The 24,449-nt window shown below is 32.6% G+C and overlaps 1 protein-coding gene across 1 annotated transcript; it reads right to left on the bottom strand.

Annotated features, from left to right (window-relative positions):
- Positions 1 to 328: 328 nt before the first annotated feature.
- On the bottom strand, positions 329 to 22,113 carry LOC140051051 (tolloid-like protein 2). Its single transcript, XM_072096127.1, has 19 exons — positions 21,671 to 22,113; positions 17,231 to 17,383; positions 16,925 to 17,038; positions 15,874 to 15,997; positions 14,801 to 14,979; positions 10,263 to 10,496; positions 8,765 to 8,980; positions 7,894 to 8,007; positions 7,270 to 7,418; positions 6,840 to 7,035; positions 6,271 to 6,396; positions 5,824 to 5,984; positions 5,193 to 5,370; positions 3,877 to 4,002; positions 3,314 to 3,441; positions 2,786 to 2,999; positions 2,511 to 2,596; positions 2,122 to 2,292; positions 329 to 1,719 (listed from the first exon to the last, which is right to left on the bottom strand). Exons 1-19 carry the CDS (start codon positions 21,825 to 21,827, stop codon positions 1,612 to 1,614), a joined length of 2,934 nt encoding a protein of 977 aa, XP_071952228.1. The 5' UTR covers positions 21,828 to 22,113; the 3' UTR covers positions 329 to 1,611.
- Between the last annotated feature and the right edge of the window lie 2,336 nt (positions 22,114 to 24,449).

Below are 24,449 nucleotides of genomic sequence, written 5' to 3'. Positions count from 1 at the left end.
TTACTATAGCACAATTAACATGCGCATAACCCATTAGTCGCCTCTGCGCATGTTTATTATGCTATAGTAACCATTTATGTCAAAATTGGTTACTGTAGCACAATTGACTTGCGCAAAACCCATTATTCATCTCTGCGCATGTTTATTATGCAATATAGTAACCATTTATGTTAAATATGGTTATGATAGCACAATTGACTTGCGCAGAACCCATTAGTCGCCTCTGCGCATGTTTATTATGCTATAGTAATTTTCCGGGAAAATCACCCAAAATATGACAATTTTAAAATTCAATTAACATGCATACCGGTAATAGTGCTATATGTGCAAGTATATTGCCATAGAATCATCATATGGTGCCATAGAACCACTTTGTATGGAAAAATAAAAATGTTGAAATTCGGTCATTTTTTACAAAATCACCCAAAATATGACCTTTTTCAAATTCGATTAATATGCACTAATAGTGCTATATGTGCTTGTATATTTCCATAGATTCATCATATGTTGCCATAGGACCACCACTTTGTATAAAAAAAAATTAATTAAAATTTGGTCATTGTGCTTTTTTTAAACAAAATCATCTAAAATACAACCTTTTTAAAAGTCAATTAATATGCACTAATAGATGTGCCACATTGTCATCTCATGGTGTAATATAATCACTTTGTGTAAAAAAACGCTATAATTCAATATTGCTATAATTGTCCATACAAGCTGACTACACAAAAATAAAACAATTGATACCTTTTCAATTAAATATACATTTAACAATTCTTATTATTATTTTGTTGTATACAGGTAGGATAGCCACTTAAATAAACATAGATGGTACTAACATTCGAAGGAGACATGTTAACAGAAATGTATCAGAAGAACAATATAATGTGTTGTTATTTATTCAATGACTCTTTGAAAGAGTATTTTAATTTATAAAATAATGAATTCTAAAATACCAGACAACATACTTTTTATAGGTAAGAATCATTTTAAAAATAGGTCTACTATGATACACTTAAAGTTTTTTTTAAAAGATTTTATATACATTATAACCTGATTGTACTAGTTATATATTTATTGAAATCACCAAATTATAACTGGACAAAAATGAGGTACAATCTAGTTCAATAGATAGCAAACACAAATATTAAATTATTTCTATTCCCTAACATGACTATTGAATTTAATAACTATTTAAAATATAGTATCAGTACATTTTTTTAAATAGCTAAATAATTGATTGCCAGTAGGAAGAGAATATAAGATTTATTAATAGAATCCCATAATCATGTTGAAATTGAGATCTAAGAACACCATATATATTTTAATATCACTATGCATTTGATGTATATAATATTAAATGAACATGGCAACTGCAAACTGTGTAACCATTTATACTCATGGAAAGCATACAGTTTTTGGCAGATTTAGTCTCCAATAAATAAAATGGGAATCTCCAAAAACTACTCGAGTTGATATAATTAATCCTTTCTATACTTCCTTTATCATTGATAACAACATCAGGTTAAACAAATAAGCATTTTTAATAATAAAAGAATAACTTGAAATCATTGTTTTAAAATTATAATTATATTTTACTAAAGAAGATTTTTACGTCGTGATTTCATATTCTGCTGAAAAGCCTTTACGTTGAATGGTATCATCACTACGGAACACTATATGAAGAGTGTTGTGTGTTGATACTATATCATTTGGTACCTGGAAGAGAATATATATACATATTAATTTACAAAATTTTAGATATTTAGATATCCCAGCTTGTGAATTAATAATATCATAAGATATTAGCATCAAATTGATCTCTGTTGCTTGTGCATACGGTTAAGAACTAGTGCTGTTCATAAACATACCACTTCAAAAGTATTAAAAGTCACTATCCACATTTGAACTATACCATAAAAGCCTCAGTTAAGCACAAGATTCTGGGTTCGAATCTCTGTTGGGGTGGCTTTTTCTCACTTATACTTCTCAATATTTATAAATTAATTCATTTTTAGTATATCAATTGATATGCAAAAAATGTAAAATCATCAAAATTAAGGTGAATAGTTTTTACAAAGGATTGCGGGACATGTGCATACTTTAAGTTTATTAACTTACCCTGTGTCCACAATAGCGACCAATTTTAGTGGCTGCATAATCGTCCCCATCAAATACTTCAACATAATCGTAATCACATTCTGTTTCATGCTCAATATCGAGTGTCAAAAACAAAAGCCGTACACGTAGATCAGCCTCATCTGGTGCTATGATTGTCCATGAACAATCCTCCTAAAATGGATAAACATATGGTGTATTCTGTCATTAGTTGTTGTCTAGATTTAGAATCTGCCAAAATGCTATCAATGGATTAAGCGAGTAATTATGCCCAATGTGCCGGAATGTGCACTATGAATTTGCAAGACATAACAAAGTCAGGTCATCAAATTGTGTTATAATATAAACAATTCATAATAAAAGCAGTATGAACATATTTACAAAATTCTCACCTGTGAGTTGTATATACTATCCCCATGTTTAGCATGTGAGTACAACAACTGAGGTGCGTAGGTTGCCTCTAATACGCCACCACAAACTACAAAGGCAAAATACAAATTTTAACAAAATTATCATCAGTTTAAAAACTATTTCTAAACAAAATTAAAATAAGAGAGTAGTTTTAATATTATAGTCAATTTGTAAATGACCCTTCAACTTCCTTTCATAAACAAAATAAAATCTATAAATAAGATTATAAACAAGTTAAAATATATATAAAGCATACCTGTGTCAATTTCTGCTTTAAATCCTTTTCTTGTGACAGAACCATCTGAGAAAAATCTTATAAAAATATTATTACCACTAGCAAGCACAGGATCAGGGATCTGAGTGCCACAGAGACGACCTAACATCTGACCTGAAGACGAAGTGCCATCATACAGTAGCACATAATCATATGCACACTCTTGGTGAGTTTCCACATCAAACTCCTCAAAAGACTGGAATAAGACAAAATAAATAAAAGTGGACATTAATCTTATAAGACACTACTCTTGGCATATTGTACTGTTGTTAGAAGCAAGAAACAAGTTCCTTATAAGCTGTATTTATTTAGATTCTTTTCTTAAGCTCTGTCTACACTATCAAACTTTATGTGACAAACAAATGTGATGTCATATCATTACCATATTTGTGCATAGCACTACCATATTTGGGAACATCACACTTTTTTGTCAAACTAGTTTGACAGTGTAGACAGAGCTTTAGAGTGTCCAAAATAAAAACAAATCAAATGATGGATCACATGACTTACAAGCCTAGCCTTGTGTCCAGCAGTTACTGTGATATGCCAATTACAATCCTTCCTCTTTGGATAGTTATCTGGCCAGTTTGGTGAAGTTATAACACCCTCATAATTTTGAATTTCATGACGACATCCAGCTATTAAAAAACAATGGAAAACATGTTGATATCAAGTTTGCGGTACACCACGTGTATTAGTGAGGACGTCCTGAGGACGATCAAAGCATATTGATCGAAACGTCGAGAAACTCAACAGTTCTTTTCAGAACTAATACACGTGGTGTACCGCAAACTTTATATCAATGGAAAACATGTAATATAATCAAACAAGAAATTAAAAATATAATTACTTGGAAAATGAATTTAAACAAAACAAAGGTATTGGATTAGCATGTGAGAGGTGTTTGTTCAAGATGTGTAATATATTGCTCATGTTCATGATAAAGAAGATGGAAGATCATTTTCTGGTTTGTGCTGATCATGGTCTTGTACTGGGCCCTATGGGAGAACAGTCTTGTCTTGTTCTCTAGAGGCCACCCATTAAAAGAGTTATTAAATCAAAGTCTTACTAACATTCTTTACAATCTTTGTCATTCTGGTGTAGTGTGAATCCATTTCTACATGAACAGGTATAACTACCAAGTGTGTTACTGCAAACATGTTGACAACCTCCATTGTTCTGTTCACATTCATCAATATCTGCAAATAAAACAAATTTTGTTTTTTACCAATAAAAACAGAAATTCTATATTGAGTACCATACACCATTTAATTGTCTTGAATTTGAGATATTGAACAATTTCTACCCCTCTAATATCAAATAGTTCATCCATTGCCTAAGAGTTGTTTTGTGATAGTGCATATATTAAAAGGTTCACTGACGCAGACTTGAATTATTACAGTAGGGAAACTCTTGACATTCGCAAAAGATTAATAGTTGTTTTCAACATGGCAGATATAGTTCAGGAATATTCGTTCCCTCACCAGAACAATCTCTAACAAATTGAACAAATTTTATTACAAACCACTTGCACAAATGATGAAATAGATCTTCCAAGGTACAATATATTCTTTGTAATAATTTAAAGCTATTTTAAGCAGAATGTGTACACTTTATTCAAAAGAGCAGATGGTTATTGAGATTCAGCATTTTATGTAAAGCCAGAATATATATCTACTGTTTTTATAATTTTGTATCTGACTTTGTTGTAATCCTGGAGGATACTTTGGATAACTACAAAATTCTATTCTCAATTTTGTCCAAGTACTCTAACTCACTCTGATGAAGAGCTAGTGTTGGTCGAAAGCCCTGCAAATTTAATGGCTGTTTTACTGTATCGTTTTGATTGATCTTTTTCCTCCTTTTAATTTGCAGAGCTTTGCTTTTGGTTGTGACATTTTGTGACAAAGCATGAGGTATATTGGAAATAATGAAGATGTCAAGAAACAAGAGACATTAATGCAATTTTGCACCAGCACACAGATGTGTGTCTTGGACATCAGGACGAGTGAATAAAAGGGAAGTAACCAAAGGAAGTCTATTAAAAGTAACATTTGTTGAATAAATGCCAAAATACAATACAAATATGCAAACAATAAATGGATAAGATCAAGTAAGAAAGATCGAAAGAAAATCGTGAAAAAAGAAGTGTAGAGAAGATGGTGAATGTTGCCATAAAGAAAAAGAATCAATGAATAGTTTGGGGCACAATGTTGAAACCATTTATTTGTACCTACCTGTTTGCACCGTCATTCCTGATTCGGAATCGACATGTACAGAATAAAAAATAAACGGAAAGAAAACCACAGGAGAAAGTGAGATTGTTTTAGAAGAATAAGTAGTAAAATGTTTACTTGTACTGATATCTGTTTAAAGACTTCAGCCATACCTGCGAAAAAGGTGGCAAAAAATCCTTGTTTAGAGACAGTGCTATCAGAGTGAAACTCTATACGCATATTGTTATGTCGGGATGTAATTGTGCTTGGTTTTTTCTCGCCACAGAACCTGCCATGTAGTGTACCACCTTGTAAACCGCTCCGAACCTCTGTGAAATCATATTTACATTGCTGAAAAATAGATAGGCAAATATTCAACATATAATTAGTGCATACTCTGTTTGTGTATTGCCAAAGGAATACTGTCATTTTGTTAATTCAAGTCCATCCATATGGAAAGCAAATACGTACAAATACAACATGCAACAGATATTTTTTGCATTTTATTTATTAGTTGTGGCACCAGGGTTTCCTCCATATGTGGGTCCTGAATGTTGCTGTAACAGCCTGATAAACCAGTATATTGATAAATGAATACTACATAAATAAGCACAAGAGACATGGAATCAAGGTTTTAGCTCAGGCTTTCTGGAATTGGTTGACAAAAACACTTATGTAAGTTTTAACAATAACAGAATTCAACATTCGGAAGGCAAATTCAGTGCAGTATTTTAGGAACAAATCGGAAAAGACCATATTGCCAAGTACCCTATTAACCTCAACAATTTTAAAATATTACTCTACCTCGTTTCCTTCCAGGTCAAAGGTGTTAAATTCCAATGAGATACGGTGGTTTGCTGGAGCCACTATCTGCCAGACGCAATTCTTTTCTCTTGGGTAATTATCAGGGTAGGAAGGTGTTGTAATATTACCTTCAAGACTTGTTAAAAATCCACCACAAGCAACTACAAAACAATTTGGTTAAAGTAATCTAGGTTTGTTTCTATTTCTACATTACTTTCACAATGAATATTTTCACTTTCCCTCATCTTAAACCAATTCTTACCAATGTTCTCCACAAGATCTTTTTAAACCTATTTCTTTCATTACAACACATGCTAATTTTCAACCAGAAGTCATTGCAAATCAGCATAGAACCAGCATTATTGATCAAAGCCACTTTATCATAATAGAGTAAATTTCATCATCAATAACTTTCTACCATATAAACATCTTCCTTCATCTTCTTACCTTCACAACCTTTTCCATCACTTTTGAGTTCATAGCCTGGTCTGCATTCACATGAGTAACTACCGACAGAGTTTATACAAAGCTGTTGACATCCTCCTTTGTCTGCCCAACTACACTCATCAACCTCTGAAAAATAATAATAAGAAAAGTTATGGTGGTGATGACCTATATGGAATGCTTACTCTGCCCACCCTGAATACGAACTTCTAGGCAACATGTTATTCTTTATCTCTGTTATAGACTCTTTTTTCTAAGGTTCCAAACTACTTTTATTTTGGACTCACTGCATCAGTTTGCAGACAGCATGGTTGATTTTATATTTATCAAACAAATATTCAAAATTCAACAGCTTTTGTTGTACCAAAACACATTTTCCATCAGAAATACATATATATATAAATATAAAATGCCTGTCAGATATCATAATTTTTTTTGTCATGACAAAACGACTTCACTGTGTGTATGTTTGCCTTGAGAATGGATTGTCATTCCTATATCTGTACAGTGAAACAATCCCTATTTACAGTCCTTAGCAATATGCCTAATATAGAACAAAAATAAACACTCACCAGAAAAATAATTAGCTGAAAATCCTGCCTTATTGACTGACCCATCAGATTTAAATATCACCATCAATTTATTAGTGCTGGATTTAATATCATTTGGAATACTGTAACCACAATAAAGACCTATGCTCTCAGCCGTTTCATCATGGCCATCATATACTTCAACATAATCATAGATACAATTGTCATGGCGTTCAATCTGTGAAAGACAACAAAGATTAGAGTTGATAGGATCTTAAGCTCTGTGTACACTATCAAATTAGTTTGACAAAAAAAGTGCCCAAATATGGTAGTGATATGCTTAAATATGGTAATGATATGACATCATCATGTCCATATATAGGCACATAAATCTTTACAATAACACTCCTGTAGTATGAAGCAGAAATAATGTAATACAGTTTTAAAAAAATGTTTTGACTATTTCACTCACCTCAAAAGATTGGAAACGAAGACCAACTTGTTCATCCTCTGGCATCAGTATTTTCCAAACACATTCCTTATTTGGTCTATAATCATCAGGATAGTTAGGACTCTGCAGATTTCCGCTTGATCTCCCAATGATACTCCCTCCACATATTGCTGCGGGGAACACACACAAATGTTTACTAGATTGAATTCAATTATTTGCAATTCGAAAAACTTTATTTTCTGTCCGTGTAGGATCACATGATACCATCTGCAGTTCCAGTTCAAAATTGGTTTACAATATTTACTCTAGGCCTACATACAAACTCATCTATAGCTACATTCACAATGTTTCATTGGAAGACGGCAATGGAAAATTGTATACAGTATTAAGTGTGAATATAGCTTTAGCCAGATGATTTATAATGTTACATGCATCAAATAATGATCAAGGCTGTTATTTATGCTTAGTAACGAATATGTTCCTTGAAAGATGAAATGTTTCATCTTCCATATCATGAATGCACAAATGAAACCATTTGTATGCACAGCAATACAGTGTAACAGTCCAAGTTGGGAAAAACACATCATACCCAAAAAAACATTAGACTAAAACAAAGTGGGCAGATTTAAAAGAATGTATATTCACCTTCATAACTAGCTGAGAAACCTCGGCTGTAGTAGTGCTCTGTGCGAACCTTTATCCACAAACGACTACTAGTTGATATGAGAGGTGCAGGAAGACGAGAACCACAGAAACGACCTAGCAAGAACGAAAAGTTGAAATATTAAATTCAATAGACAGTATTTTCTGTAATAATTCTGTACATGTGTCTCTGTCAATGTGTCACACACAATTCAATTATACAGTCACATTGATCATTGCAATTATACAAGCTCTAACCTCTGTAAAATAATGAATCATTCTGCCATTATGTATGTATGATCAGGGGTGGAATGTTGGGAAGGGTGGAATGTTGGGAAGAGGGGAGGAGGGAAAAACCTCTTCAAAAAAGCCTCCCTGCATACTAATATGAAAACTTTTCAACAAGTTAAATGATAGAAGTTCACTAATAGTCCTACATTTTGATATTCTGAATATTTAATACCATAATCTTTCACCACCTATCAATTATATTTGCGATACAAAAAGTCATATGTCATTGATTTAAGTCTGCTCACACAAGTCACAGGGTGATGACATTGCATTTAAAAGTAAATCGGAATATTCAGAAAAACTTTGTGGTATTTTTGTGAAAAACACTTTAACTACACAAACATTTCCTATTCCATGGGACACTTCCCCTAAAACAAACAAGGCAAATATATGTGTTGTTGGATCCCATAGGTTTTCCTCTTAAATAGGGATTCTATTGTACAATGCTCAAACCTATCCTAATGATGAATATCTGAAGATTCCCTCTATGTAATGTATTGGTAAAAGTATCACAATAATTTAACTAAAATGTATCACTACTTTGTCAACTACTGTTAGTTAATTACAGTAATAAACATTTTACCTAAGAGGTCTGAATACCGCCAATGGCCATCTCGTACTTCTACATAATCGTGCCAACAGTCGTTTGTTTGGATGATGTCAAAACCTGTAAAGGTTAGTCTGATGAGTTCACCAGGGGTCACAGATATTCTCCATTCACAATACTCGTTTTGATTTGCATTTGGCCAGTTAGGAGATGAAAAGTTTCCTGAAGTTTCTTGCAAAGTTCGACCACATTCTGAAAACAAATTATTAAGATCTTTTTTACCAGACATTGGTTAGCTAATACAAAGTAGGCAAGAAAGCTATTGTGTTGTCATATACAGTTATAGAACACTTGTTAGGGGACACCTTTGGGACCCATCATGTGGAAGAACACTGAATAAGGACGGGTTGTAGATATCATTCTGGCTAGCCATGCTTTAGTATTATACTACCGCTATAAAAGGCTTAACTGAATAAACCTTTCATATTTAGGTATGTCACATATGGCCATTTACCTTCCTAGAAACAATAGGTAGGCCCTATAAATTGTTTAGACTGAACAAAAGACAATACTTTAAATTATCATCTGAAATCGTGGAAATTTCACCTTGTATGGCGCCTCTGTGTAATATACTGAATAAAAAAAAATTAAAAAATCATGGAAATTTAAAACTGCTGCAGTATATATTCCTAGTATACAGGATACAGGAACAGAACATTATTGACCCTATAACCCCCCCCCCCCCCCCCCCCAAATCTCTAGCGAGGAATTTGCTTAATGCTTCTTCCTCTATTTGTTGGAAACTCTACTTAATACCATATATCAATACAGTATGTATAGAAATGAGATGCTCGGCTGAGGAAATTAAATTAGGAACCAATCACACAGGATACCATACACTAAGCTTATATGAACATGTTCAGTACTTTGTGTTTATTTAGAATCATAATTAATTCATCAAATTTAGAACTGGAAGTGCCTCAAGATAATAATATTTTAACACTTTAAATAAAAATAATATTTTGATAATTTAAATTAACTTAAGAACAATATTATTTCTAAACTTAAAGATTTTAATCAGATTTTCAAACTTAAAACAAAACAAGGTACTGTATTGATGTTTATGAATAACAAAAGTAATAGTAAAATAAGGTTTTAATCAGATGTTTGGCATTAAGACTTATATAATTTTTTTAAAACTAGGAACAGGAATATGATTGGTTGCTTTAACTCCCCTTCATATATGGCTTGTATGTAATCTATATTCACTATTATTTATTTAACTATTATTATTATTATATATACATATATATATTTTTTTAACTTACTCTGGCACACTTTCATTCAAGAAGTGTGCCACTGTTTCAAAAATGTAGCTTCCAAATAAATTATTATTATATTTATTTATAATAATCATTACTTTTTTTTCAACATTTTCTGCTTTGTTTTTTTTTTATTGTTTACTGAACTGCACTGCTTTTGTAAATGCCACCAATTTAAATTTAGTCAACAGATTAATAAATACTTCACATACGTGGGCAGTTGTATAGCTTGTTAGCCTGTGTGATATCTCCTGGGCTTAGATGCTTTCGTTGACCAATCTCCGGTCGTTCACCTCCTTCTGGATCCTTGCGAGGTAAGATGGTATCCAGCCAGATTCCTCGTGAGAATGTATTACGAGCGTAATGCATTATGCTGTAGTAATCATAAGGCTCACTCAGACTATCTACCTCTTCTGCCGACAGTTTATGAAAATTGTATTCTTGTCCTATCAACAAAAAAATGGTATAAAACTAAATAAAAAGTGTTGAATAAAATAAATCAATCAATAAAGTGAAAGTTAGTACAATGTAATATTAAGTATAGTAGCACTTTAGGATATGGTCTACTTAAAAAATATTTGGTTGAAAATTCAAAGATTTTATTTACACGTAAGTAGGTTAGTTAGTACCAAGAATATGATGTAGTTGAAGAACTTTACAATTTAAAAAAAACAAGTTTTTACAAAAATAATACACTTTTTCATTTAGGGACAGTACAAATTTAAGATAACATCAATTGACTTAATTTCTACTAAAAACATAATCTTGCTAATCTGAACATTACGCATATTCAGTGTATAATCCTAATAGAAAAAGAATCAACATATAATTCATGTTTTGAGTGAAACATTTATCAGGAAAACATTGACCTGAACAAAATGGTTGCCACTATTTTCCCCCCAAAAAAGGGAGTATATATGACAATTACTCCTACCACTCTTTTGGTATTATCCTCAATGTTACTGCTTCCTCCATTCTTTATTTGATATACAGTGTAAAATATATTATTATAAATAAAATACATTGTAAACATGTTTTATTTATAATAATATTATTGCTATAAATAAAAATGCCTGTTTTATTTATATTAATATATTATTATAAATAAAACATGTTTACAATGTATGCATCCTCTTGTACGTAGTGTAAATTATATCATAAATTATTTATTTTATATATCATAAATGTCAATAACCTATGTTAAAAAGAAAACAATTTATGTACAGGTGAAGAAAAACAATAAATTAAAGTGATTGAATGTTAATGACATTTAACGACAACCAATCTACAGTACAGTAGTTGAACATGAAAATGGGAAGTTTGGAAAAGTTTGGCAGCCAGGGACTAAAGCTTGGTTTCCACTTGGAAACATTTGTCAAATTGCTTGTGGCGTGCATACATCCTTGTGTTGGGTTCACATGGGAACCAAGCTTTATACCCCAGGAACAAAATATAGGATGTACATCCAGTATAGGTAGAAACTGGGAGGAAAACTCACACTAAAGCCAGTATGGATTTTTTCTACCATTGTCATATCTGCCAAGTGTTACAAAGATTACTAAGTCGCTATCAAACTCTGGTCTGAAACGCACTTTCAATGACACTTAAACTTAAAGTTTACATCCTGTGTTCAATAAACTGTGGTTAACTTGTTGTTGATTATACATCATGAGTTGTTATGTTTGATAGATTCTTACATCTGGTTTTATCAAGAAAAAGTGTAATAAATGTCTGGCTATATAAACACTAGTGATGAAGGAAAAGAAGAAGCTGCTCTGACCATTCACCTAAGCAAAGTATATGTTTAGAATAATATTTTTTATATAACTGGTGAAAGCTAACAAAACTTGAATAAATAGATACTGTAATTAAAAAGCTATTAAAGGAGGAGTTCCGCAAACCAAATCATAATATCGGCACAGGTTCAAGTCTCTGGTAGTAGAACTTCTCGGATAACAATGAAGGTCCAGTGTACATGGCTCTTGTTCAATCTAAAAAACACAGGGCATCTTCTTGATGAGTATGGGTTACCAGGTATCCTGGTTCAAATTCAGACCCTGTTTATGTTACAAGAATCCTCATATCAGTACACCATTTGTTAATTTTTGTTTAGTGTATATAGTCTGTAAGGTAACACATCATTTAAAATAAGGAGACAGTTTTAACTCGTAATGTTAGGGGTGACTTGGCAACATTATAATTCAGCTGATGTCTCATGACATGTAAGGCCACTCTTTATCATGGTAAAATGCAAACAAATTAATACTTCAGGAATTGAGGGAAAATATTGGTTTCAAGATTCATTTCAATGTAAATGTTTTTTATATGTTTACAAATGACAATAAATTTACTTGATTTGACTTGATTTAAGAAAATTGTATTGACTGTATAAATAAAATAAATATACAGAAATTCATGATACTCGGTAATAATTACATGGTATTTTAACACCAAAAGTTTTTACGACTGTTTTACGCCAAATACAGACACTTTGGTAATCAATATTACAGGTTGTAAAAATGAAAATATTTTTATTTTAAAATTCCGTTGAAAAATAAAAGGCTTTATAAAGGTCAATTTATATCTAAATCTATTGTTGAAAAAATGTGAATTCTTCAACGACCCAGTTGCACCTCTTATTAAATCTTTTCCTGTGCATGTGGTTCAACTTTCCGGAGAGCTTAAATTCTGCTCATGGAAACGCCAAGGCAATCACCTGGGATTTGTATCATTGGAGGATGATACGTACTAGATGCCGACCACCTTATGTGGTGTACAATAAGTCCTGACTCGAAGGATCGTATCTGAGAAATTAATAGCTACTTGTACAGTACGTGGAAAGGGACGAACACACCTGTTAGTAAGTAAAATATTAATAGGTTGCTGAGGACAAAGACTTTTGCAATCAAAAATGTTCTGGTACTGCCAAGAACTTTGAAATTGAAGCACAAAGGAACTGAGTGTAGAGCTTTAAGTATTCATGCAGTTCACCTGCTTTACATAATTTTAAAACAGGTACTACTAGAATCCAATATCTTGGCCAGAGAAAACAGATTTTGATTTTTAGGGCCTGTTTTTATTGAGCAGGAGAATATCTTTTTTCTTAATATCAGAAATGTTGGTTCCCAATTGTCGGTTTCATTGAATCTTATTTCACTGAACAAGACCAGTTTCCGTAGAGCAATTTTAGATGCAACATAAACACGGTTTCAATTTGATCTTTTGATCAAGATGAGGTCAACTCACACTGAAAACAACGGGAACATTTGACGCATTGTGTTGTGGGTAATAGATGAAATCATTTCAAAGAACGCTATCCGACAGAACTGGTTTATTGTACTAAAAATGAAAAGCTGCTACATTACCAAAATCGGTTTCAAAGAAAATGGTTCTTTTGGGATTTTTCAATACAAACAAGCTATAACACCACAAATGAAGTAGTAGGTGTATTCACTTTTTCTGTGGAAATTTACTTTTGAAGTGCTTTACAAAAACAACTTGAAAATCTAACTCTTGAAACCTAACTGTCAGTCAACTTTTAGTGAGCAGACTAAAGCCTTCAATCTATTTTCAGACCTATTCAAGATTTTTAAAATCATTTCTACTTTGTGCAGTCCGTAAGATCTTACCTAACTAGCAATAATATGATGCAGATTATTTTAGGTCAGGTCATACATTATGCTGGTATAACCGAGGGCCTAAATGTACAATTGTGGGTCATAGACACAAAATTTAGGTGTGGGTCTGCGCCAAAAATATACATCTTACAATAAGTCATTCATTTGTATTCTAAGAATCGCAACTGACACTACACAGTTTAGATCAAAAGCTGATTTTTAAATCATCTGGGAGTATTCCGTAACTTAGTAAAATTATCCATACAGGAAACGCTTGTTTTACCTTGTCTATTATGCCAGTGTTTACTAAAGTATTATTATTCATGACTGTGTGTGCAAAATCACGGCAGATTTTTAGAAAGGACATTCAACATTACATTCAAAAACGTATGACACTTATCAGCACATAATTCTGAGTAATAAATACTACATGATTGAGAAAGATGTAAAGTAGTTGTGTAGATAGTAATCTGGAAAATTGTTGGCTTTGTGTGATTCATAATGTATCACGACTAATAGATTGTGATATCGCCTTTGTTAATGCTAGCTCCAAGGATAACATAGAGGAAACTTGTTGAATCCAATTAGCCTCAATTTAAACTACACAGGTCAGACAAGCCTCAAGAAACCTTTATGTTTTAAAATAACTTTTTCTGTTCACTAACACCCACTATAAAGTTCACTTAGTGTTGTTAACAAGCTTAAAAAAACAATTCTGAGAAATTATAAAGGATAATTTACAGATCACTTTAATTTAGTATTAACTAATGTAACTTTATTTAAGAGTGTTTGCTCTGCTAGTAAAAACATGAAAAAATCAAATTATTTCTTTATCAGTATGTTTTTATATCAACATTTGATTTCACGATGCAAACTTTCAAACAAAATAAATATGAAAAAATAATGAAAACCTTAAAATTAAGAAAAATAAAATAATTTTGTTCTTCTGTTGGTGTCTGTTAATCAATCAAGTTAAATGTAACATATTGGTATGACTGCTGAACTAATCTTTGCGTGTTTGCATGATAAAATGGCCTCAGAGATGTCAAACTATCTTTGTAGTTTAAATGAATTAGTATTAAAATATAAATTTGTACATTGTGTACATTATTAGTTATTACATTATTACTCACCTGGCATGATGTTCTGGTTGATAATAGTAACGTGATCATCGCGGTCCGGCCTGGTGTGTTCATGCCAAAAGCCAACAACATGTCCAAGTTCATGGACCACTACCCCAAATTTGTCACAGTTCTTGCCAATTGAGATTGCTTGGACACCGTTACCTCGACGACCAACAAATGAACAGCATCTAAACAGTACACATATACATCAATTTAGTAACACAACATTAGTGAATTAACAATATAAATAAAAAGTTTTTATGTATCAATGAAGTCAATTAAAGTGTGTGGATGGGGCCAAATAAGTTTGAAAACAAACTTTAAGGATGGTTACAAAGAACACCATGTGACAGATGAAAATGATGGTATACACCTAAGAAAAATGCAGAAATGTAAGGAAGATGACAATACATTTAATAACATAGTGAGTTTCCTACAGAGGACATGGACATGTAAAGTACAGGTAGTGTAATTATAGTCTACAGTACATTAAAGGTAAAGTAAAGTACATTACAGGGGCGGATCCAGGAGGGTAGCAAGGGTGCACGGTTCCCCCTTTTGACAGCTAAATTTTAAATTATGAATTTTTGAATTTTTTTTTTAGTATCTTGTTAGCCCAACCCCTGGATCAGCTCATGAATAATTGAAAAAATTTTATTTTACTTTGAAACGATGTATTGGATGAGTCACATTGGCCTGTATGAATAGATAACATTTCACAAGGTTAGTAGGAGGTCTGAGGCATAGAATAAATAACAATATGTTATATTTTCATATGATTTTTATCAGATATAAATTAGTACCAGCAGAGCAGTGAAGGTTACAATGCTGTAGGTCCAATAGACAACACTGTATGCCAGAAACCGCACTCGACTTGGCTTTTCAATTCATTACACACATTCCCATCAGACACTATAACAAATGTTTTGCAGGGCTGTATTCTATAACTGATACATACAAATTACAAATATATTGACCAGATTTGGGAATATCAGGCTCATAGTTTAATCTATGAAATATATTTTACAGATTTTTGTTTGTGTTTGATATTTTAATACTTAATATATGTACCATATACTTACCCACATGGTTTATAGGTGAAGTAAATATAATGCTGATGTTCCCTAGGATCTCGTTCAACAAATGTTATACACGTAAAATTTTCCCAATGTCGCATAGCTTGTTTAAACATTGCTCGTTGAGAGCCTGTGAAGACAAATTCAACATTTATTTTGTGTTATTTGTACTTTGAGATCACTAGAGTAGAATACCTTTATAACTCGGGGTACCCGAGTCTAGGACTCTCTCATCTTCTCCTCTTCCATCCAACACTATTGAGTAAAAAGTACGATTTATAAAGTACTACTCCTCCCTTATACATGTCCTCAAAGCTATAAAGCCAGATTTTTTTATTTCAAACCGGATGCAGCCATATGACATCTCGAAGATGGTACCGTATAGCCATATAAACTATTTGGTAGCGAGGTTATTGATGTGTATGTGACGTCACATCCCGTCATTACAGCTTCTTTTGCTGTACCCCGAGTATCGCACATTCATGCTTGTTGATAAGGTTTCCTCTTAATATAATAGGGGTTCTACAGTATTTAAGTATTTTCTTATTCCGTAGATCTAAGAATTTGAAATAGGGAGGTCTTAAAATGTTCTGAACTGAAACTAATGTACAGTACTATTGTTTTTCAATTTCTTGATTCCACCTATGCTTCAATTCAACTTCAACTAAAACACATCAAGAAATTAGAAGCCAGTCGATTGCGATTACTAGGATCCTCACATACCATACGTATCTTCCATAGATTCCACTAGTCAGATTCCACTAGCCAAATGCCATTTTGCTAGCCCAAACAAAGATACAAATATCACCTCAGCATAGGCTTATGATGGATATATTCAACACAAAATAATGTAAATTGGCTAGTAAATTGTGGTTTGTACTGAGTGGTATTGAGCTATTTAGGCCTACTAAATTGGGTTTTTTATTGAGTAATGTTAACCTGTTCAGGAACATTAGCCATTAATACATGTATATTCCTTACAAGGTTTTAACCTATTGTACTCGAATATCCAATATCCAGGGGAAATTAAATTAAGAAAAAAGGCAAAATACTGTACCTGTGAAATTTCCATCTATCATGTACGGAATGACTGCATGCGGCCATCTTCTATCTTGCCTGGCCGTTACGGCTCGCCGCTTTCTTGAGGTGGGTGGAGGTGGTCTACTAAGTACTACAAATATCAATAATAATCATAATATACTGCAAATAATAACAAAAAAAAAAGGTAATTGGATTCTATTGACAATTGATGCTACTAAAGAATAATAGCGATTTGACAGACTAACTGAACATATAACACAGATTTTTTACTGAAAAGAAACACAGATCTCAGAATCATCTTGTTGAAGGTAAATAACTATACCTGTTTGAGGTGCTATTGTTCCATTTTGTCTACCTTCCTTTTCTTCATTTTCTATCTTTTCTAGTTCTTCAATATATTTTTTTTCTTCTAAGTAATATTTTAGCTGTTCATTATATTCCTCTTGTGAAAGTGCTATATCTCCAATAAAACCAGCTATATGAAAAAAATTATAAATAATAGTAAAATATATGCTTTTCTAAAGAATTATTTGGCATTGTTTAGAGTTCATCCAGACCTGCCATTGAAAAGGAATGTGTATGGGGTATCTTGGAAAAGGGACTATAATACCCTGGCTAATATCAATTCAAGCTTGTCCTCTGTCCTCAACCGTGACAGTCAGTCAGTCAGGCATACTATCTTTGAGAGCCTCTGTGTAAGAACTCCAGAGGGCCTTTCCAAAAAATGGTTGGTAATTGCCCCGTCGTCATTTTGCCTGTCATCATTTAGTCTGTCATGTTACAGTAAAAAACGATTAAGAATTGTATCTGTGATTTCAAAGGTAAATGGAGAGTATGAACAATTATAACAAAAAACTCTAACATGAGGATTGAAAGCAATGCTTCTTTGCGTTAGGGGATCCGAACGAAAACAGTACGATTCATGTCATAAAATCGAAGACCTTCTAATCTGGATCAATTCCACGGAATCACAACCGTTATCAGAATATTTGATCGTTGACCAAATGAACCATTTATAGGACTACATTTGTGGTAAGAGATAGACCAAAATGAAAACAACAAAATGAATGCCAACCATTTTTCTATTCTTTATGTTCGATCAGATTTAAAAGTTTGGCTGATAAGGACCTTCTTATAGAACTTCACAATTGAGACAGAGGCGACGTGATTCAATGTCTTAATGTTTCAGAAAATGGTAGTAGGTCTATTTATAACATTGCCTGATGATTTATCCAAGAAATCTACTTACGGAGATTATAACAACTTTAACAAAAGTTCAAGAAGCTTCAATAACAACAAAGAAGTAGGCCTAAGATGTTGGAATGTTGCGATGTCAACAACTTAAGAGTTAATCTTTGAAAACACCAGGCTTCTTGCACATGTTTAATTGTAATCCTTCAAGGTGTTACAACTAATTGATATTAATCGGATAGTGTTAATAACACTGGTGTTGATAGCATAATTCATTTAATTGACTCGGTGTGTGGCAATTGTTTTCTAGTTAAGATTTACCTGTTCAACACCTGTTCTGAGTAGCAGAGAATCTCCACCTTAGAAAACAAGGTAGGCCTACTTGTAGCCTAATAAAGGCTCTCATCTTTATTAAAGAACAGAACTAACCATAGAAATATATCAGTTTATTGTATAGGAGGGTTTGCACGGATCAGGGATCGATGTAACTGAGTAGTCGCTGAGGATCAGGCATGGGTTTAATTTAAGTGGAACTTCTACATTTTTGGAAACTTCTGCAGTAGATCTAGTACCAGTTGTATTGGTCTCCTTTTCAATGGTTTCTACAACGATGAGGAGAAGCTATTTCCAATATTGAATTCCATACTTATCTCATGCACTCTTTTCAAAAGGCCACTCCAACTTTGGCTCTAAAATGTATTTTTCATGAGTCCGTTTTTTTACTTTGGATTTATGAATTTGTGTAATAATAAATGGAACTAAATGACTATCGAGGACCCTAGATTTTGCAGACCAATGACTTTCTGTAACCCAGTGCACCTACTACAGTTTTCTGCTTATATCAATATAGATAACCAGCTGATGGACATATCGCTAACCTGCACTTGAATCACTTATACCAGATAATCTGTCATTAGAAAATTGTTATATCGAGTATTGTTTTGATTATTATATGATACTATCAATTTCAATATAAACTATTTATTTTAGGTGAATTGGGTCGTCCATGATGCATTTGAACTTTCTTCTCGGTTCAATCATTCTTATTTTTGTATAAATATATTATTTTGAACTAAACTATCAAAAAAAATAAGTAAAATATAGTTTTGGTCTATATAAAAATTATTTTGTAAATAATAAACAGTGCCAATAAGTTCGTCGACAAAGGCCCGTTTATACTAGGATGATAAAGAACGACGATAAAAAGATAGATACATTTTGTCTACCGAAAACAAACAAAAAAACTACAAAACTCTATTCATACTGTCTTCAATAAATAAAAATAATATTTTCAAAAATCTTATCAAATTACGTCATGATCAGTAATAAGAACAATAAAACTAATGATAAAACGATTTTATTGTGTGTAGGCCCTATATATAGTAGAGAAACATATTTACATCGCCGTTATTTATCGTGTGTAAACGGGCCTTTAGGCTATATTATTTTAATTTCAAAATATTCGGATTCAGATGTACTTTTATTACGAATTAAATTTTTGTTGTGAAATTAGTTTTAAAGTAAAATAATTATTATAGATAGACGAAAGCTTCAGTCCTCATAAACGTCGCTAATTTCAGCTGTTTCACCTCCCTCTGAGAATAACCTCCATCACCATGGAGATATTAAAGCATGTGGGTATTATCGCACCTCTGCACAATTCAAGAAAAGTGTCTGAGACAATATACAACAAATAAATCAACAAAAAATGTACTTATACTTATTATAAACAAGTGCCATGAATAGTATAACAATTTTCAATGAAAATCAATACTTTTGTAAGAATGTTTGCAACAAATCCATCATCCACCGCGTCAACATTTCAACAACTTATATCATGAACCCAACATTATTCGTGAAATCAAATATTTTAACACTATAAATTACATCAATCATTCAATTGAAAATGATACCTTAATTTTCTGTACCCAGCTGCCACAGGTATAACCTAATAAACCAAAACATGACCGGTAAAACATACCTTGTCTTGGAATGTTTTGATATTATTTATCAAAACGTGTCTGGTTTGAATTTGTTAACACTCGGGAATTTTGAAATATTCTTTGCATAAAACGTACACTATTTAGATATAATTTGTGGCTGAACTAAACTCTGGTCTTCCTTTCTGGACCCCACACAATATGTCAACTAGATAATAAGTGTTTCTACTTCGAAGAAGCCAAAACAATTTCATACTTGGGTTGAAGCTAATTCCCTGCCGAGATCAAATTGAGACGAAGCCAAAATACCCTTCTTCGTATAGTGCATTGACGTTTTCTACCTCAAAACATATTAGGCTTAATAATTGTACTTAGTTGGTTTTTGCTGGCAATTCAACAAAAACGTTAACTCAAAAAGATTTGGTATATTCTGTCCACTTAATTTAACGTAATTTATATAGTTACAAGTTTACAGTTAAAATACCTATCTAACCAAGAACAGATATTCATTATTAAATATTTTGGACATGTAGGAAATTCCCCTTTATGGTAGGCCTATACTATTTTCATGATTTGAAAATATACATAGGCCTTATTCGAATTATTCTCCGTAAAGCGTGGTTCCCACTAGCGACGCAACACAAGGACGTAACGCAACGCAAGTGAATTGACCAATCACAAGCGATGGCTTATTCGCTTGTGATTGCTAACTATAGACTATAGTCTATAACTTCGTTTGTCATTGGTTAAAACGCTTGCGTTGCGTTTACGTCCTGGCGTTACGTTCTAGTGGGAACCAAGCTTAAATACAATTCAGTAACAATTTGCTTACGGATCATCTGATAAAACGTCTTCAGTCAACACAAGCAACTGAAATGTCATTACCCACTGTGGGGCCCAAATATTCAAGAATAACTTAGTAACAACCTATGCTGTGCCACACAGTCCCATGTCTCTGACGACAAATGTAATTGAGGGGTGAATCACAGTTATAAACCAGAAAGACGTTGTAGGCCTATACAGTACCGTATTATTTGAATACGGCTTTAAAATACTGATTTATAATGTTACCGTTACGTAATGTAACATTACGTACTGTATGTACTTAAAATGTAATACTGTACTGCTGGTCAAATTTTGCTTTCAATTTTAAAAATGAATGAAATAATCTGTTCCTAATATAATCAATTATAAATAAATGTATTACTTAATTAAATCATGGTTGTATGCCCGCCAATTTTCACTTTAACTATAATATTTACAACTTACAAGCCCCCTGAAAATAGTTTTTCATCATGCTACATAGTTAAGTTATAGGCGATTAAAAGTTTAAGAATAACACATTTGTTGACCATTTATATGAAAACAACATAATTTCCTTTGGATTACGGAAAAAATCAATAAAGAAAGGGAAAAATGATAAAAATGTGATAAAACATGATAAAAATAAAATGTGAACAATAAAATATATTACAAAATTTACAATAAAAATAAAATAACACAAAAATAAAATATGACAATAAAACATAATAACAATAAATATGATAAAAATAAAATATAAATAACATATAACAATGCAATAAGATAACAATTAAATGTGATAAGTAAAATATGATAACAGAACATTTTACCTGCTTTACATGGGTCATGATATTCCTCTTCGTCTTGTGTACTGTCTGTGGCAGCACCGTTACATTGAGAACAAATGCTTAAAACGAATATACCTAGTAACACAAATTCCTTAAAAGACAATGAAAATATCCAATAACGCCGAGTAACAGATCGCATTATCCTAAATGTAAATAAGTCACAATCCAAAAGAAGAAAACAAAGGCAATTGCAAGTGTATTTCCAGTTGTGTTATGGAATGGTGGTAGTGTTGCTGACTTGAGTTGGACTGACACACATACAGTATACGCACAGGGGTTTCTAACGGAATTAACCCGATCGAATTCCAAGTCGAACAAATCTCCTGTGGTGATAGGTGGTTTGCTTGATAACTAAAACGATTTAAAATGTTTCGAAAAGGCAAACATAAACCGGTTACCGACTGCTGGTGATGTGAGTACAATTAATGTGCAGTGAAACTCGGCCGTTCGTGCAAATCGAGTTCTTAAAGACGTGATCTGAGCTTGGCAACAATACCCGCACCAACAATAGGTTAAATAAATCGGAAGTGGCTTGATACTCGTCAAATCCGATTAAACCTCAATGATCGGGAATTATTATTCAGTCACCCACGTCGACAATCGTTCACTCACTCACAACTTCTATCCTGAAAACCTAAAATGCCTGTGAAATATGCCTTCAGTAGGCCTACTTATCGGAGATATCGGCTTCAGTTTATATATTGGCCTTCTTCTATCACGGTGACTTATTTAATTATACGTACGTGTGACGTGTGTATTTAAGGCAACGAAAAACATTAATATCTACCATTATAAGCCTATTTATATACCGTTGTTATTATTGTAATGAAAATAATCATATTGCATTATATAATTTTGTTTTGTTTATTATCAAATTATGATAATACGGATAAATGATAATACTAGGCCTATAATATGTTTAATATTTTTGTTCCGATTTAGGCAACCACATATCAATCAATGATATATTATGATTATATAATTTGGTAAAATTAATAATTGAGACGTGGTTTGCTAGATACGATGTCCACTACAGATGTACATTGTGTCGCTAACTATATCGACGAAGGCAATCATATGATTATAACATAGCTGGACATTGCCCTTGGCCAGAGAAAATTAGCAAAGCATGTATAATTGACCATAAGCTGTCAACTACCATTTTCTAGCCTCAATCCCTCCCAAAATGTAGGACATGGGGATTAAAACATGGGGGTTAAACCAACATGTCGGCCGCTTGTCTGAACATTTTTGTGCGAAGACCATTGTACTGTTGCGCTGCTTTCATAAGAACAGTGATATCTCTATATTATTAATTACAAATTTCCATATCGACATGTGACTCACTTAAAAATTATTATTACAAAAACATTACCTATAATTAACTAATTTTCTTAACAGGTTCAACGAAGCGATGGCTATTACACCACGCTAATACTGAATGACACATTGGTATCTAGTAACACGCACACTTACCCCTGTCAATCACTTGATTGGCAGGGGTGAAGTGACTTTAGGCTAACTCTAATCTAAGGTAGATAGTCCAGTCGGAGATATGGTCCAATCATAAAGCTATTATGGTCCAATCATAAAGAAATCATACGAATAATTGGATATGTTCCATGGTTCAATCAGGTCACAGATTATAATATAGATCAGAAATGTTTTATGATACGTAAACGAAATTCTGTTTTTGTCGATGCTAATTTCCTAATTATTGTTGCGTTGTATCTGTACGTTTGCATTGTCCGTGCAAGGAATGTTATGATAAATTATGATACGTCTTATGCGCTCAGTGCGTACCATGCTCGGCGTTTCATACTTTTTCGATTGAAGATTTAAACGATTAATTTCAATCCGTTTAGACAACCTAATATAATTTGACTACTGTCTGCGAAATAATAAACACAGTGGAAAGTTAACGGTGATAATGCACTTTTCAGAAGTATATTTTTGGCACTATAATTGAATAAAGTGCAGAAAACCCTGATGTCGCGTTTGGTATTATACATTCAATTAATATCTATGAGAACATTTTTTCTCTCATAAAAGTTTGATGATTGAGAAACATACAGTAGGCGAAACATAAACATTGTTCTGTTTGATAAATTGGCTTATTTTGATGGAAAAGGTGAAGTTTTCATGCAACAAAATGCTTTTTTTAAATTCTAATTTTTAACATTTCGAAACCAGGCCAGTCAGTGGATACATTTGAAAAGGATTTAACTTTAGTAGTCAACTGGAGCGGATCCGGCATTTTTCATAATAGGAGAGAAAAAACATATACAAATTTCTGCTGAAAATACGTTGCTAAATTATTCAAATTGGCTTTTAATGATATTCTTGTTGGGGAATATGAAAAACAATTGCAGTACATTAATGAGTATGTCTGTCTGTCTGTCAAAAAGTGGTCTGATTGGAAACTGACCAATTGTAGGCATACTGGTGGCTTCAACTCTGTTTAGACTTGCCCCATGTATTAGTTATTGTCTTTTTATTATGTATTATCAAAATTTCAACTTTTGTCTGTAAAAAACCAGCTCAAGTATTATGATTGTGAAACGCCATGTGTGACAAAACAAATTTCTGCCGAAAATAAATTATTCAAATTGGTTTTTAATGATATCCTTGTTGAATATTAAAAATACTAAATTGTTAAGATTAATTAAGTAATCACTCAATGACTATGTCTGTCAAAAAGTGGCCTGGTTGGAAACTGACCAATTGTACTGGTCTTTTTAATGTTGTTAGTCCATCAGTC

This window comes from Antedon mediterranea, chromosome 6 (assembly GCF_964355755.1).
Source record: "Antedon mediterranea chromosome 6, ecAntMedi1.1, whole genome shotgun sequence".
Lineage (NCBI taxonomy): Eukaryota > Metazoa > Echinodermata > Crinoidea > Comatulida > Antedonidae > Antedon > Antedon mediterranea.
The sequence above is the reverse complement of the archived record's forward strand: the minus strand, read 5'-3'. Positions and strand labels throughout refer to the sequence as shown.